Below are 13,924 nucleotides of genomic sequence, written 5' to 3' on the forward strand. Positions count from 1 at the left end.
ACATGTTAAAGGATCAAAGCATTTAAGATCAACAGTGATCCCAAAACAGGTGCTATATCAAAGATGAGAAAGCTATTAATAATATGGATGGAGAATCAGATCCAGAAACAAGTGCCCCTGAGTCTAATGGCCATTCAAGCAAAGGCAACAAGCATTTATAACTATATTAAAAGGATAAGTATGGCAAACCCCAAGTCAAGTTCATGGCAAGCAGTGGGTGGTTTAATAGGTTCAAGTATCGCACTAGTTTCCACAACATTAAAGTATGCAATTAACTCATCAGTGCTGATTCTGCAGCAGCAGAAAAATTTTGTGATACATTTGAAAAAATCCCTTCTAAATTTCCACAGCCCTCAACCTCTGCAGTGGTGTACTTATCAGCTGGAGATGTTGACTCTGACAATGATGCTCGAAAGGTAAAACTTGTTGACTTTATACCTGTCCCCTCCTTTTTTTTTGTAATTTAATTAATTTTTTGAAATTTTTGTAATTGCACACTTTTGTAATTTTTCCTATGCATGAGATAAAAAAATTTAATAAATAATTCTATTTACATGTTCGTCGAAAATTTCTTTTTTGCTTCAATCAAATTCAGTGTGCATAGTTGTGAATGCTGCATAAGCATTTAGGGAAATTCTGACTTTCATAAAATTCAACTAAGTTGGGGAGTGCCTGTATATAAAATTAGTGATATGTGAGGGAACTATAGAAGGAAGCAGGTAATAAAAGAGTTAGAAAGGATGTATAATACTAGAAGGTACTTCAGAAACTTCTCATTCAGAGAAAGAAAAAAATAGTACAAAGAAAAAAAGAAAAAATAATACAAGTAGTGCCATGTACCGCTAAAGGTTTTCAGCTTATATGGAGACACACTTGACAGAATTCTATTTCAATGGTATGCAGCAAATTTTTCTACAAAAAGAAAAATACTGTTGTTGGTGTTGTAGTGAATCAGCATCTTAAGCTAGATCGCACCAGTGTACTGTGCCCATATGACTTGTGTATGAGGGTTGGTCTGCACGTTGTGAAGGCTAAATGACCCACAATATGCTGAAACAGAATTCTTGCAAGTGTGTCATGATATGTTCAGAAAAACGTTTTCCACATGGCATTCAGAAATGCTCTTAAATTAAATGGAAACACTTAACTACAGCTGTGTCAGGAGCAAAGATACTGGACGTATGACAGATGTCATACTATCAGCTACATGAACATGATCACCAATAATCAACCCTATGTTAAGTGGTCCAATCTGATTCATCCCTTTCCTTCTAGAGTCTACATAAATAAAGAACTCTTGTTTTTCTTTGCATCCTTTGCCAAAGATTTCTCGTAATCTTCCTTCGCCGGCCTAAACTCCTTTGTCATTTGATTACAGACAAGCTTATATCTGCCATAGGCTTCTGTGTCACCTGATAATTATATGTATCCCATACATTTTTCTTCTCTGCCATGAGCCTCATTAATTCATCTGACATCCATTTAGGTCTGAACCTTGAACAGTACTCCTTAATTTGGAATGAAAAGCCTAGCAGCCTCCAAGATTAAGTCCCTGAAGGCTTCCCATTTAGAATTCAAAGTTGGTAGCATCATCAGTTGATCCCACTGTACAGAATTTAAAAACTGTTTGAGACCACTGTAGTCACCTTGACGAAAGCAAAACCCTTCCCTTTAGCTTTGATGGTAGTTACATCTTTAAGTAATTCCCATATCAGTACATTGTGATCACTGTCACCCAGTGGTTCCATTATCTGCAAATTCTTAATGCAAGAATAATAACTGCTGATAATCAGATCAGGGGCTCACATCTGGTGAGTATAGGCTTTGCAAACCCAGGGTCCTGAGCTGGATATCATCATTCTTCTCTTTCTTGGTGATTCCTTTCTACTTCTCTCTCTCTCTCTCTCTCTCTCTCTCTCTCTCTCTCTCTCTCTCTTAGGGTAACTTGACATTTTTTTTTTTGCCAGTGCAGCATAAGCCTCAGGCTTCCTTGCACCATATGGCTAATAATAATAATAATAAAAAAGAGTATTACTTCCTCGGGTTGCCTTTTGAACACGCTGCTACAGAAAACAGTCGTCCAATAAATCCAAAAAAGTCTTGCTAGTGTGCGAGTGACCAATCCAGAAGTTCCAGTCAATATCTGGAAAGTTAAAATCCCCCATTAGAAGACATTCTGATTTAATGGCTCACTCTATTTCTCTGCACAATTGCTCATTATGCTCATCAGATTCACCAGGCCTATAACACATCTACTCTCATTTTTCCTTTCCCAATGCTTATGTCACATGTATAATGCATTTAGGAAGGATAAGGAAGATAGAAGGGGTTGTAGGGCCATGCTTCTTATCAAAAGCAGCCTAAGCACGATAAAAGCTTTCCCAGATTCAGATGTTTCACATGCTAGTATAGAATCTGTATGGTGTGAGATAGTTCAAAGCAAAGGTATAATGAGAGTGGGAGTAATCTACAGGCCAGTAGATTAAGATTATGATGAGAACCTCTACATGCAAATGGAATTGGCAAGTAAGCATGAATGTCTTATTATGAATGATTTTAATTTGCCTCTAATTGATTGTAACAAATGGGAAGGAAATTCCACATGGGGGACAAAATTTTTAAATCAACTAGATGATTATTATTTGTATCAACATGTCAGGGAAAGTACTATAGAAAATATTATTCTAGAACTCATTATCACACAGGAACGAGTAGTATGAGATGAACACTGAGTTCTAGGGTGGACGATGAAGGTAAGCAGTAGTTAAAGGCAAAGAAATGAGTTATAATTTCAGAAAAAGAAATTAGAATGGCTTAAGGTGCTATATGGCCTCTATTATCTGGGTAGCTATCTCACAGGGAGCAAATACAACTGAATTAAGGTATACCTTTAAAACATTAATCACAGAAGCCTTGAATGCATACACAGCATTAAAAAAATATTCCACGAGGAAGATTCCAAGTTAGATGAATAAGGGTTGCCAGATTTCTTGAGCAGAAAAAGATGGCATAGAAAAGTTACAGAGTAATAAAAAGTACTAAATAACAGCTACAAATTGATCTGTAATAGTGCCACAGATAAGGTTAGGCTGGTAAAGACAGTTTAAAAGAAAATGCTGGCAAAGAGAGCAAAGGGTGGGGATATAGAAATCTTCACATATTTAAATGCAAAGAAAAGAAGGACAAACCAGATCGGACCCTTATGTAATGGGTGTGTGATAGTAGTAGATATACCAGCTGAAGCTGCAGACAAAAATCAGCAGTTACTTTGCATCGATATTTACAGAAGAAAAACCCTTTGTGTCAATGAGAAATTATGGGAATGAAGTTGAAAAAAAATGTGATTAATGATGTTGAAATTTCACACGTTTATTTAATGTACAAATTGGAGAGGTATGGCATTAAGGGTAAGTTGATACAATGATAAAGGGATGGTTGAGTGGGAGAAGACAGAGTGGTAATCAATGGACGCTGCTCTTCGCGGACAAATGTTATTAGTGGAGTTCCCCAAGGCTTGGGTGCTGGGCCCATTGTTGTTCTGTGTATTTGTCAATGATATTGATGAAGGTATATCAGGATTAATGTCCAAGTTTGCAGATGATACAAAGGTTGGCAGGGTTGTTAACGACAGTTAAGACAGTATGCTTCTCCAACTGGATCTAGATAATTTGGACAAATGGGCTGAGAAGTGGCAAATGAAGTTTAACATTGACATATGCAAAGTACTGCGTATGGGTAGCAATAACCCAAGAGAAACATACCAACTGTGTACTAAATTCAGGGAAGTAGAAAGTGAAAAAGACTTGGGGGTAATTGTGCAGACAAATATGAAGTTCGCTGAGCAGCAGAAGGGCTGCCAGGGCAGGTCATGGAGTCTTGTCAATGATATATAGGAATTTTGCTAGCAGGGACAGGGAGGTGATTATCTCACTGTACAAGGCAATGGTCAGGCCACACCTAGAGGCCTCATTTTAGGAAGGATGTAGAGTTGCTAGAATGCATACAAAGGAGGACAACAAGATTGGTGAGGGAAACAAAGGGGTCCTCTTAACAAGAAAGGCTTAAATCCTGCAAATTGTAGCACCTGGAGAGTAGCACCAGTGAGGTGATCTGATTGAGGTGTATAAGGCCTTGAATAGGTTGAGCAAGCTGAATGCTGATGGGATTCTTCCTCTTGCTCAGATTAAGAACCTGAGGGGGCATAGATTTGAATTGAGGAAATACAGTTGTAGAATAGATGTGCAGAAATTTGCCTTTAGCCAGCGGGTGGTTGATTGGTGGAACAAACTTCCATCTTTTGTTGTGGAAGTTTATAGCCTAAATAATTTTAAGGCTGAGCTAGAGAGGCATTTGGAACGAATGCAGGGGTGAAATGGGAGGGTTTTTTTTGGCTGATGCTGCATAAACTTGCTTTCTTGCATTGTATGCCTCTACTAATACTAATTTTTTTTTGGTAGTTGTTGGCGCATCGGCTTCTGTGGCCATAGTGCACCTCCCAAGGTTTTTTGCAGTACTTTGATCCAAGCCCGAGGTGCGATTCGAACCCGCGACCTTTGGGTTGCCAGGCAGGCACTTTACCCACCCGGCTAGCCCGGTCGGCACTAATACTAATGAAAAATCTTTCAAGCCTACAGGCCAGTAAGGCTCCTAGAGTTGATGGCATATACCCTATAATCTAAAGGGAGACGGCAAGTGAGTGCATTGAACCATTGAGGCTAATTATGAGAGCAACACTGGACTCAGGAGCGATTCCATTGGACTGGAAATGTGCCATTATCTCCAATACATAAGGCCTGTTCTAAGAGTTAAGTGGGAAATTACTGGTCGGTAAGTCTAACTTCAATACTAGGGAAAATCATGGAGACAATGATCAAGGGTGGAATTCAGGATCATTTAGATAGAAATGGAATTCTGAAGGATACTCATCATGGTTTTTTAAAGGGAAAATCGTGTTTAAATAATCTAGTTAGCCATTTTGAAAAGTATCACTCTAGAACTGGACTTAGGGAATAATTTTGGCATTGTTTATTTGGATTTCAGCAAAGCATTTGACTCAGTCCCACACGAGTGGGTTGTGATAAATGGCTATTCCTTAGATTGGATTGAAGTAAGAAGTGGGTTCCCCAAGGTATTAGTATTAGGACCACCGTTGTTTTTGATTTTCATAAATGACATCGATGAAGGGATAGAGGGCATGATGTCTAAATTTGCAGATGACGTAAAAATTGGTAGAGTAGTTAATGATCACCGCCAAGCAGAGCCTGAAGTCTATCTAGGTCACTTCTTCAGAGTGATCTAGATAGACTTCAGGGATGGTCAGAAAAATGGAAGCTATGCTTTAATCCAGAAAAGTGTAAGATATTACACCTGGAGCACAGTAACCCCAAAATAACTTATACATCTGGTGGAGTTGAACTAAAGCTGGCAGTGGAGGAAAAGGCCTTGGGTGTTACGATACGGTCAGACATGAAGTTCTCCGAGCACTGTACACAGGTTGCAAGGAAGGCCCGTGGTGTCCTATTGATGATTTACCAAACAATTGCTAGCAGAGATAAGGACGTCATAATCCCGTTATATAAGGCTATTGTTAGACCACACTCGGAATACTGTGTTCAAGTATGGAGACCACACCAAAAGAAAGACATTGTGCTTCTTGAAAGAGTCCAAAGATGGATAACTCGCCTGGTGAGATCGGCAAAAGGGAAACTAGGCACCTTAGAGGAGATTTGATTGAAGTGTTTAAGGCTCTGAGAGGCATAAGTAAAATTAATGAGGATGAACTTTAAACAGTTATAAATGATTCTAGAACAAGGGGCCTTAATTTCAAGTTACAGGGGGAGTTGTTTAGACTGGATTGCAGGAAGTTTTATTTTAAATTCCTGTTATAAGCTACATGGGTAGAAGAAGCTGACATTTTGGGGAAATTCAAAGATCAGCTGGATAATTACCTTATTTTATTTTTCTTTTTTGGCTGGTGCAGCATAAGCCATAGTCCCTAGCACCGTGTGGCTGTCTCTAATACTAATATGCAGTACATATTGTTCAAATTAGCTAATAACAATTTTTAACCTTTTCTAAATGTGCAAAAAGTAATAGAAAAGAATAAAAACTTTTGTCTTTAATTTAATTAATATTCTCTGTTCAGTCAAAATATTGGGACCATTTCCTGTTTTGCCGAACCATTCCACTGACACCGTTGAATGCAGCACACAAAATACATACAAGAAACAGTTAAATATAAGCAAACCTTATTGTTATGTAGTGTAACCTTAGTCCCACAAGATATAAAGAGAAAATCTGCAGTGAATAAAATGTGTTGGTTCCATAAAATAATCATAGGCCTTAAACAGATATTCATTGTCCAGTCAAAACATTATGACTAACTCCATGTTTTAGCAATCAGGCATTCCTTCCTGCCTAGTGGCACGTGTGCCACAGGGAGACCTGTTAAATGTGATACTGAATGTTCATGCCATGCAGTCCACCTAAAGCTTGATTGACATGGACAAGGGCTATGATCCAGTATACTTTGAAAAAGAGATTATTTTCGGGTACAGATTGAAGGGTGGCAGTATTACAGATTCTGGCTCCTGTGGGCTGTTTGTGGTGCTGTAGTCAGGGTGCAAAAGTGGATAGAGTGAACAGAGCAGTGGTCGCTGGCCAACAGTGGGTGCCCACTCCTCATAGATGGACATGGTGAATTCAGCCTGTTCTGCTTTGCGCAACCCAATAGGTGGGAAATGGTGGAATAGCAGACCATGGACCTTAACCAGGGGATGACCAGTGGTTTTTCCAAGACCATGGTCCAATGAACCCATCATCATTTGGACCATTGGGGCAGGTGTCTCGTCTAGGTAATAATGCTCACAGCTACCAATTGTAAAAGACAACTAAAGTTTGCATCTGAATACCATCATTAGACCACTGATGACTGAAAAAGTTAGCTTTTCTGATAAATAACATTCCTGTTGAGCCCAGTGAATGGAGGGTACGGTGACAGATTGAGGAGAGGAATCACTCCAATGTCCTGGTCCAATAGATATAGGCAGGTAGCAGCAGTATTCTGGTATGGGGATGTTTTCTTGGGAATCTCTTGAAGCCCTCATATCCCTAGAACACACACTGAATGCTAAAATCTACCTATCCATTATTACTGATCAGGTACACCCCTTCATGGCAACCATCTTCCCGGATGGTAGGCATGTTTTACCAAGATAATGTACCCTGCTATGTTGCTGGTATTGTTTGGGAGAGGTTTGCTGAAAATGAAAGTGACTTCTAGGTACTACCTTGGTCTCTGGAATTTGCCAGATATGAATCCAACAAAAACATCTCTGATATCATGTAGATTGATAGTTCCAATGTTTGGATTCTCCACCACTGACTATCATAGATCTACAGGACACAATCCGGTGACATAGTACAAAGTACTTCCTGCAACGTTCCGAGGCCTTAAGAGTTCATGCCTTGATGTGTGGCAGCAGTACTGGTTGCAAGAGGAAGACATACCCACTATTAGGCAAGTAGTCATAATGTTTTGACTGGACAGTGTATAAAAAGAAAACCTATAGAAATAAGTGTTTACATGTGTATGATACACGTAAACAATTATACACTTGTAGGCAGTGGAGAAACTATAAATTCTGTCCCCCCCCCACTGTAGTGGTGGAACTGATAGCATGTGGCAAAGCTACATTGTATGGCCAATTAATTATCCGCAAAATTAATGCTAACTTCTCTCCACTCCTCAATGTGATCAGTCAGATTGTGCTTTAAATTGAACTGTTGGGGGAAAAAAGCATACTATCTCTGTCCTTAATTAACACTTAATAATGGAGTCAGTCGTGATTAGTTAAACTCTGAATAAATTTGAGTACTACACTCACTGCAGAATGACTTGGTACATAAACTCACCTGTAAATATTATCTGTTCTATCTTTTTTCTAAATACAGTAGAGCATCAGTTATCAGGAACAATTGATGTCAGACCTCTTCCGGAAAAATTTCCAGTTTAATCTAATTATTTAATCTTACCTTACAATTAAATTAAATAATTAAGATTAATTAAATTTAAAAAACTATAAACTAATCTAGGAAAACAGAAACATCCATCCCGGCATTTTTATGATTTTTATACAAAACAGGAAAATTTTTAAATGCTCTTGGTTTTTTCGACTTACCAATAACAAGCACGGACAATCTATGCATTCCTATGACATTTGCACACAGCAATTGTAACTTGCTATTTTCTCATCTTAAAACTTGGCGCAGGCATTTCTCTTTTAGTGGCTAGGGTTTTTCTAGGTAATGCTTTCCATAATAAGCCCATCTCATCAAATTATAAACATTTTCTTTCTCATAATTTGCTTAACTGAAGCAAACTTACTTTTAAAGGACACTGCTGCCAATTCATTTTCAGAAAGTTTCTCACCTTGAATGTCTAGTTCATGTATACTGTGTCTCAGTTTAAAATTTTCCATAAACCTGTGCTCGCATTAAAATCTTCATTACCTCTTAATTTTCGATAAAAATCCAATGCTTTTTCACACAACATTGGGCTAGACACTGGTTCACCTAAACTTCGCTTCTGAAGAAAACAAAAAAAAAATAAAATAAAATAATAAAATAAATAAATAAAGGGCTGAAATCCAGATTAGGGTACCCGTCCAAAATGGTGAGGAAAGAAGTGATTGACAGGTAAAGGCACCTCCCACTCAGTGCTGTGATTGACAGTCAAGTTCTGTGATTGGATGATTATTGTGAAGGCATTTTCTGTCTGATTGTTTTGTGTCGTCGAGGAGGGGGGGTGCTTAGCTTAGGTAGGATGCTGCTGTTTTTGAATTGGAAAATGAGTTCGCGATCTAAAAACAGCGGCAAGTGGGGGGGAGACACCCTAGACATATCAACCTAGGAGGACAGTGGGCGGAGTCACAACTTGTCAATCACTGCTTTCCCACTGTTTTACTAGCTGCCATGTTGCACAGGGTACTCTAATCTGCACTCTCTCTAAAGCGGCATTTTCAGGTTTCGACAGTGTCTTTTTCCTGATAGATCCTCCTTCACTATCCATAATTGGCACAAATTCTGTTATAGCACTGGAATTATTCTTAATGTTGTAAATTGTTGAAGTCATCACATTAAACTCTTTGGAGATTTCCTAAATTTTCATCTTTTCTAATTCTATTAATAATTTCCGTTTTTTGTTGCAATGTTAAAACTACAGTAGACTCTCGATTTTCCGGGATAGATGGTAAAAAAAAATTCACAGATAATTGATTTCCCAGTTAATACAAAAATACTGTACATGTATTGAAAAATGTTCAACAACCTACGTAAAAAGTATGGTGATAGACAAAAAACAAAAAACTTACCATGCACTACTCTCGTGTCCAATACGATGCTTCCCTTTATTTTTTATAATGTATATTTTAAATCGAATGGCTTCACTTTATTTTTTACAATTTCTCGTAAGGTTTGGTCACTAACATTATAATGGTTCATTAGATATTTAACAGATGCACTGTTTTCAAACTTATGAATAATTTTAAGTTTTTGTTTAATTGAAAGCACAACTCTTGCGTTTACCCATAATTTTTAAACACAAAAAATAAAATAAATAAAATAAATAATAATAAAAAAATAAAAAAAATAGTTGCGATAAAAAAAAAAATTCTGACATCCCTAACATGCATAACAAAACAAAATTTGTCCTTCTGCAGTGCGACGGAGCACAACAATCGACGACACACTAAAACAAACTAAATATTTGGCTCCTTTTTTTTTTTTTAGTGGCAGGTGGGAAGACAGTGGGGGTTGCAAGATAATAGGCACACTAATCTCCCAATGAGGACTTATAATGCTGCTTATTTACGACTTGCAAAACATCTGTTTATACCTTTATATTTATTACTTGAATTTTATGATTTCTGGTTGATTTTTTTTTTCCTTTTTTTTTTTTTTTTTAAATTTGGAGTTTTGAAGTGTCCCAGTTAATCAGATCTCGATAAATCGAGAGACTGCTCTATGTGTTTTCTTTTCGTTCAAATTTTATCATAAAAAATTGAGAAAAATAATAAATGAGAGTTTTGGACCGATATTATTCTTATCGAATCTGGAGCTAAACTAATCTGAAATTCACTCATGGTTTCCGAGAAAACCCAGTATTCTCTGTGATATTTTTCTACAGCACATTTCTGAAGGTCACATAGAATTCTAGAGGTCACAACCATAAAACAAAAACAATTTGCAGTTTAGTGGGCTTTTTGTTTGTACAATCTGTTAGTAAACTTGATCTTTTGCTTATTATAATCAAAATTCAATTTGCAAACATGATCACTATAACTGCACTTACTGTACTACCTTTAATAAAAAAAAGATCAGCCTTTCAAATTATTCTGGATAACAGTCATTCCAGATAACCAACTTTCTACTGTATATTGCCATTACAATACTCCCCCCCCCCCAAGCAAGGAGCATAAAATATATATCACCAGTCACAAAATGAGCAAAAACTAAAACCAGGCTGATCTTCATTTTGTCCAGTAAAAATACAACTCACACACAGAGCTCATCCTTTGATTTAAATAAGCAATTGGAATATAACTACAGATAATTTAATGTACCATTAATATTCAGAAACAAAATCAATACCATACCTGGTCTTGGGCTGTTAAATGTATACCATCAAATGCCAGTGATTCTACTGATAAGGAATGGGAAGCCTGAAGAATATCCTCAACATCAGAGTTATACAAGTTTACTCGTGTTTTCTTCAAATCTATAAATATTGCACACAAATTAATGAAAAGTACCAAATTTCTTTATGATATAATGATACAATATTTACTAAGCATAATGATTCTTGAAACACACATGTAAGGTGTTATTATACACACTTCGACAGTATGGTACTATCCATCCTCAGTGCTGAATAAGATCAAACTGCACATCATGAGAATGTTACATGCAAAGGCTTTAGCTATTTATATGAGTGGCTAAAACCTTCAAAGAACAGTAATGAATTAATACACATACCTATCCCAAATTTGTTTTCATTGATTATTATTTTTTATTTTAATAACATGTCGATTTCATTAATGTTTTCTACAGCAGAATATTAGGGAGCAGGTGAAAGTAGTATTATTGATCTGATTATCAGGAGGGACTCATCATCCATTAAGAATGTCTAGATAAAAGAACCACTGTGAGTGATTGAAATATACTGATGTGGGATGTACAACATACAACTACTGTCAGAGGTAAGGGAAAGGGATTTTGCTTTCATAAAGGTGACTATGATGATCTTAGATGATAATGTCACCAAATGCAATTCTCTAAAGGGGCATTCAGGGAAGTAATCATAGAAGCTTCTAAGCTTTTTATATCAACTAAGAAATATTGCTTAAAGTTTAGACCTAAATGGACATCAGATGAACTCATGACACGAGTGGTAGAGAAAAAAATGTGTGGGATGGTTATAAACTAAGAGGGGACGTGAAATCCTTCAGTAAGACAAACTAAGCAATCTGGTCACTAAGGGGGTTAAGGCAAGCTTAGGCAGATTGAAGGAAAATGATGAATAACACAGGCCCTCTAAATATGAATGGCATGACAAACTAAATAAATATTTTGAATCTACAATTCATGTGTGAAGTTTTTAGGGATAGGAACACCAGAAATACACCAAAAAACTGATGGAGCTAAATGATTTTGTTATAACCTAGAGAAAAGTTGAACAGAAACTAAAGAAAAGTAAATAATGCACCTGGAATGGATAGGATCTATCCAATTATATTAAGAAAAGCAGCAAAAGAGATAAGCAAACCATTAGCCATAATTATGAGAGCATCTTTAGATTCAGGGGAGGCACATATGGACTGAAGATGTGCAAATGTCTCCCCAATTTACAAAGGGGATCAAGTGGCAAAGTTGATAATTACAGTTCTTTTTTTTTTTTTGGTTAGTTGTTGGCGCATTGGCTTCTGTGGCCATAATGCACCTCCCTAAGTTTTTGCATTTTACTCTGATCCAAGCCCGAGCCGGGATTCGAACCCACGACCTTTGGGTTTCCAGGCAGGCACTTTACCCACCTGGCTAGCCCGGTCGGCATTACAGATCTGTAAGCTTGAATTCTGTTTCAGGGAAAATACTGGAGTCAGTGATTAAAGAATTATTGCAGAATCATGTTAACAGAAAAATGAAATTACCCACAAAGGACAGCATGAATTTATTAAGGAAGGATCCAATCTGACCAATCTAATTAGCTATTTTGATGAAGTAACAAAAAAAAGTGAATGCAAAAAAAAAAAAAAAACACCTTTGACATCACATACTTTCAGAAATGAAAGTAAGAAAATATCCTTTCATATAATTTAAGAAAAGCTTTTGACACTGTTCCACATGAAATACTGGTGTACAAATTAGAGAAGTGTGGCATTAAGGGAATATTACTGCTATGGATAAAGAAATAGTTGAGTAGCAGAAGACAGAAGGTCGTTATAAATGGGCACTGCTCCTCTTGGACTGTTATTATTGGAGTCCCTCGGATTTTGGTGCTGGGAACTTTGCTGTTTACAGTATTTATTAACACTATTGATGAAGGCATATCAAGCTTATTGTCTAAGTTTGCAGATGATACAAAAGTTGGCAGTGTAGTTAATGAGAGGAATCAAGGCATACCACTTAGCAAGACCTAAAAAAAAATTAGGCAGTTGGGCATCAGCAATCACAGAATAACAAACCAGTTACATGATACCACACTCAAGATTATGGAGAATGAAAGAGACCTAGGAATAATTAAACAATCCAACATGAGATTCTCTCTGTCAGTGCAGGCAGGCTGTTAGAACAGCTCATTTATTCAGCCAATGATATACAGCAGGGGGTGGCCAACTTAATCTGTGATGCGATCTACTTTTTTCCTTCAAAATATACCACGATCTACCATTTCAAAAATTTCATTGCACAAGGTTAAAAAAAGTTAATCAACACATATTGAAAAATGTTTATAAATTTTAAAATTCAATACAATTCAGAATTCTTATTTTAAATTCATACATATTTAAAATTTTAATTTATGCAAAGTTTGTGTATTCATGTCATCTGCCAAGCTTTCAAAATTGGGGATATACTGTGATAAGGGCAACAGTAAAAAATCTTCTGTATGCAAGTCCGTAAGAGCACAGCGATTCTTCGTCTTTGTTTGTTTCAAATATGAAAAGGCCGATTCACACAGAACCAAGACAGGAATTTAAAAGTTCACTGCATTTTTTTTTACATTTGGGTACTTTTCTGGGCAAACATATTTCCAAAAGTGTTCTTCTGATGATGTGGCTTTTAGAAAGTTTTCATTTCGCAATGTAATAATTTCATTTTCAAGTAATATTTTCTCCATGCCAAAAATCGCAGCAATTTTTTTTGCAAACTGTTTTGTATCTAAGTCGACATTAAATGGATAAGAAATATATTGAACAATGTCTTCAATTGTTTTAAAATAACTGATTCTGGTTTCAAAATCATCTACAACATTCTCAATTTCAGAAACATATTTCTCACTATTAAATTCAAAAACAGGATATTTTTGAAAATGATCGAATTTTTTTTATTTGAGATCCTTCACCAATGCCAAAAATTGACATTTATATGCAGAAATACTACAAATCATGTCACCTACATTTTTATTTTTTCCTTGTAATTCCAAATTCAGATCACTTAATTTACTGGTAAAATGTGCCAAAAAAGCCAAAGCACACAACCACACCGTAGCTTGCAGCTGCTGATAATCATCTCCCCTTTGATCAACAATTTTTTTTTAATTTCATTCAGCAAATTTCGAAATCTCTGTAGAAACTTACTCCGACTCAGCCACCTCACATCTGTGTGTAATTTTTTTTTTTTTTTTTTTGATTTGGTAGTTGTTGGCGCA

At 36.5% G+C, this 13,924-nt stretch overlaps 1 protein-coding gene across 4 annotated transcripts in view; it reads right to left on the reverse strand.

Annotated features, from left to right (window-relative positions):
- LOC150079116 (serine/threonine-protein phosphatase 4 regulatory subunit 1-like) overlaps nucleotides 1-13,924 on the reverse strand; it is a 672,615-nt gene that overhangs the window by 92,623 nt on the left and 566,068 nt on the right. For all 4 annotated transcript variants that reach the window (XM_090384028.1, XM_090384027.1, XM_090384026.1 and 1 more), the window contains one exon: nucleotides 10,656-10,777. In XM_090384028.1, coding sequence (XP_090240154.1) covers nucleotides 10,656-10,777 — 122 coding nt within the window. The remainder of the gene's footprint in view (nucleotides 1-10,655; nucleotides 10,778-13,924) is intronic.

Source organism: Mastigoproctus giganteus, chromosome 10 (assembly GCF_048544385.1).
Source record: "Mastigoproctus giganteus isolate SK-2022 chromosome 10, ASM4854438v1, whole genome shotgun sequence".
Taxonomy (NCBI): domain Eukaryota; kingdom Metazoa; phylum Arthropoda; class Arachnida; order Uropygi; family Thelyphonidae; genus Mastigoproctus; species Mastigoproctus giganteus.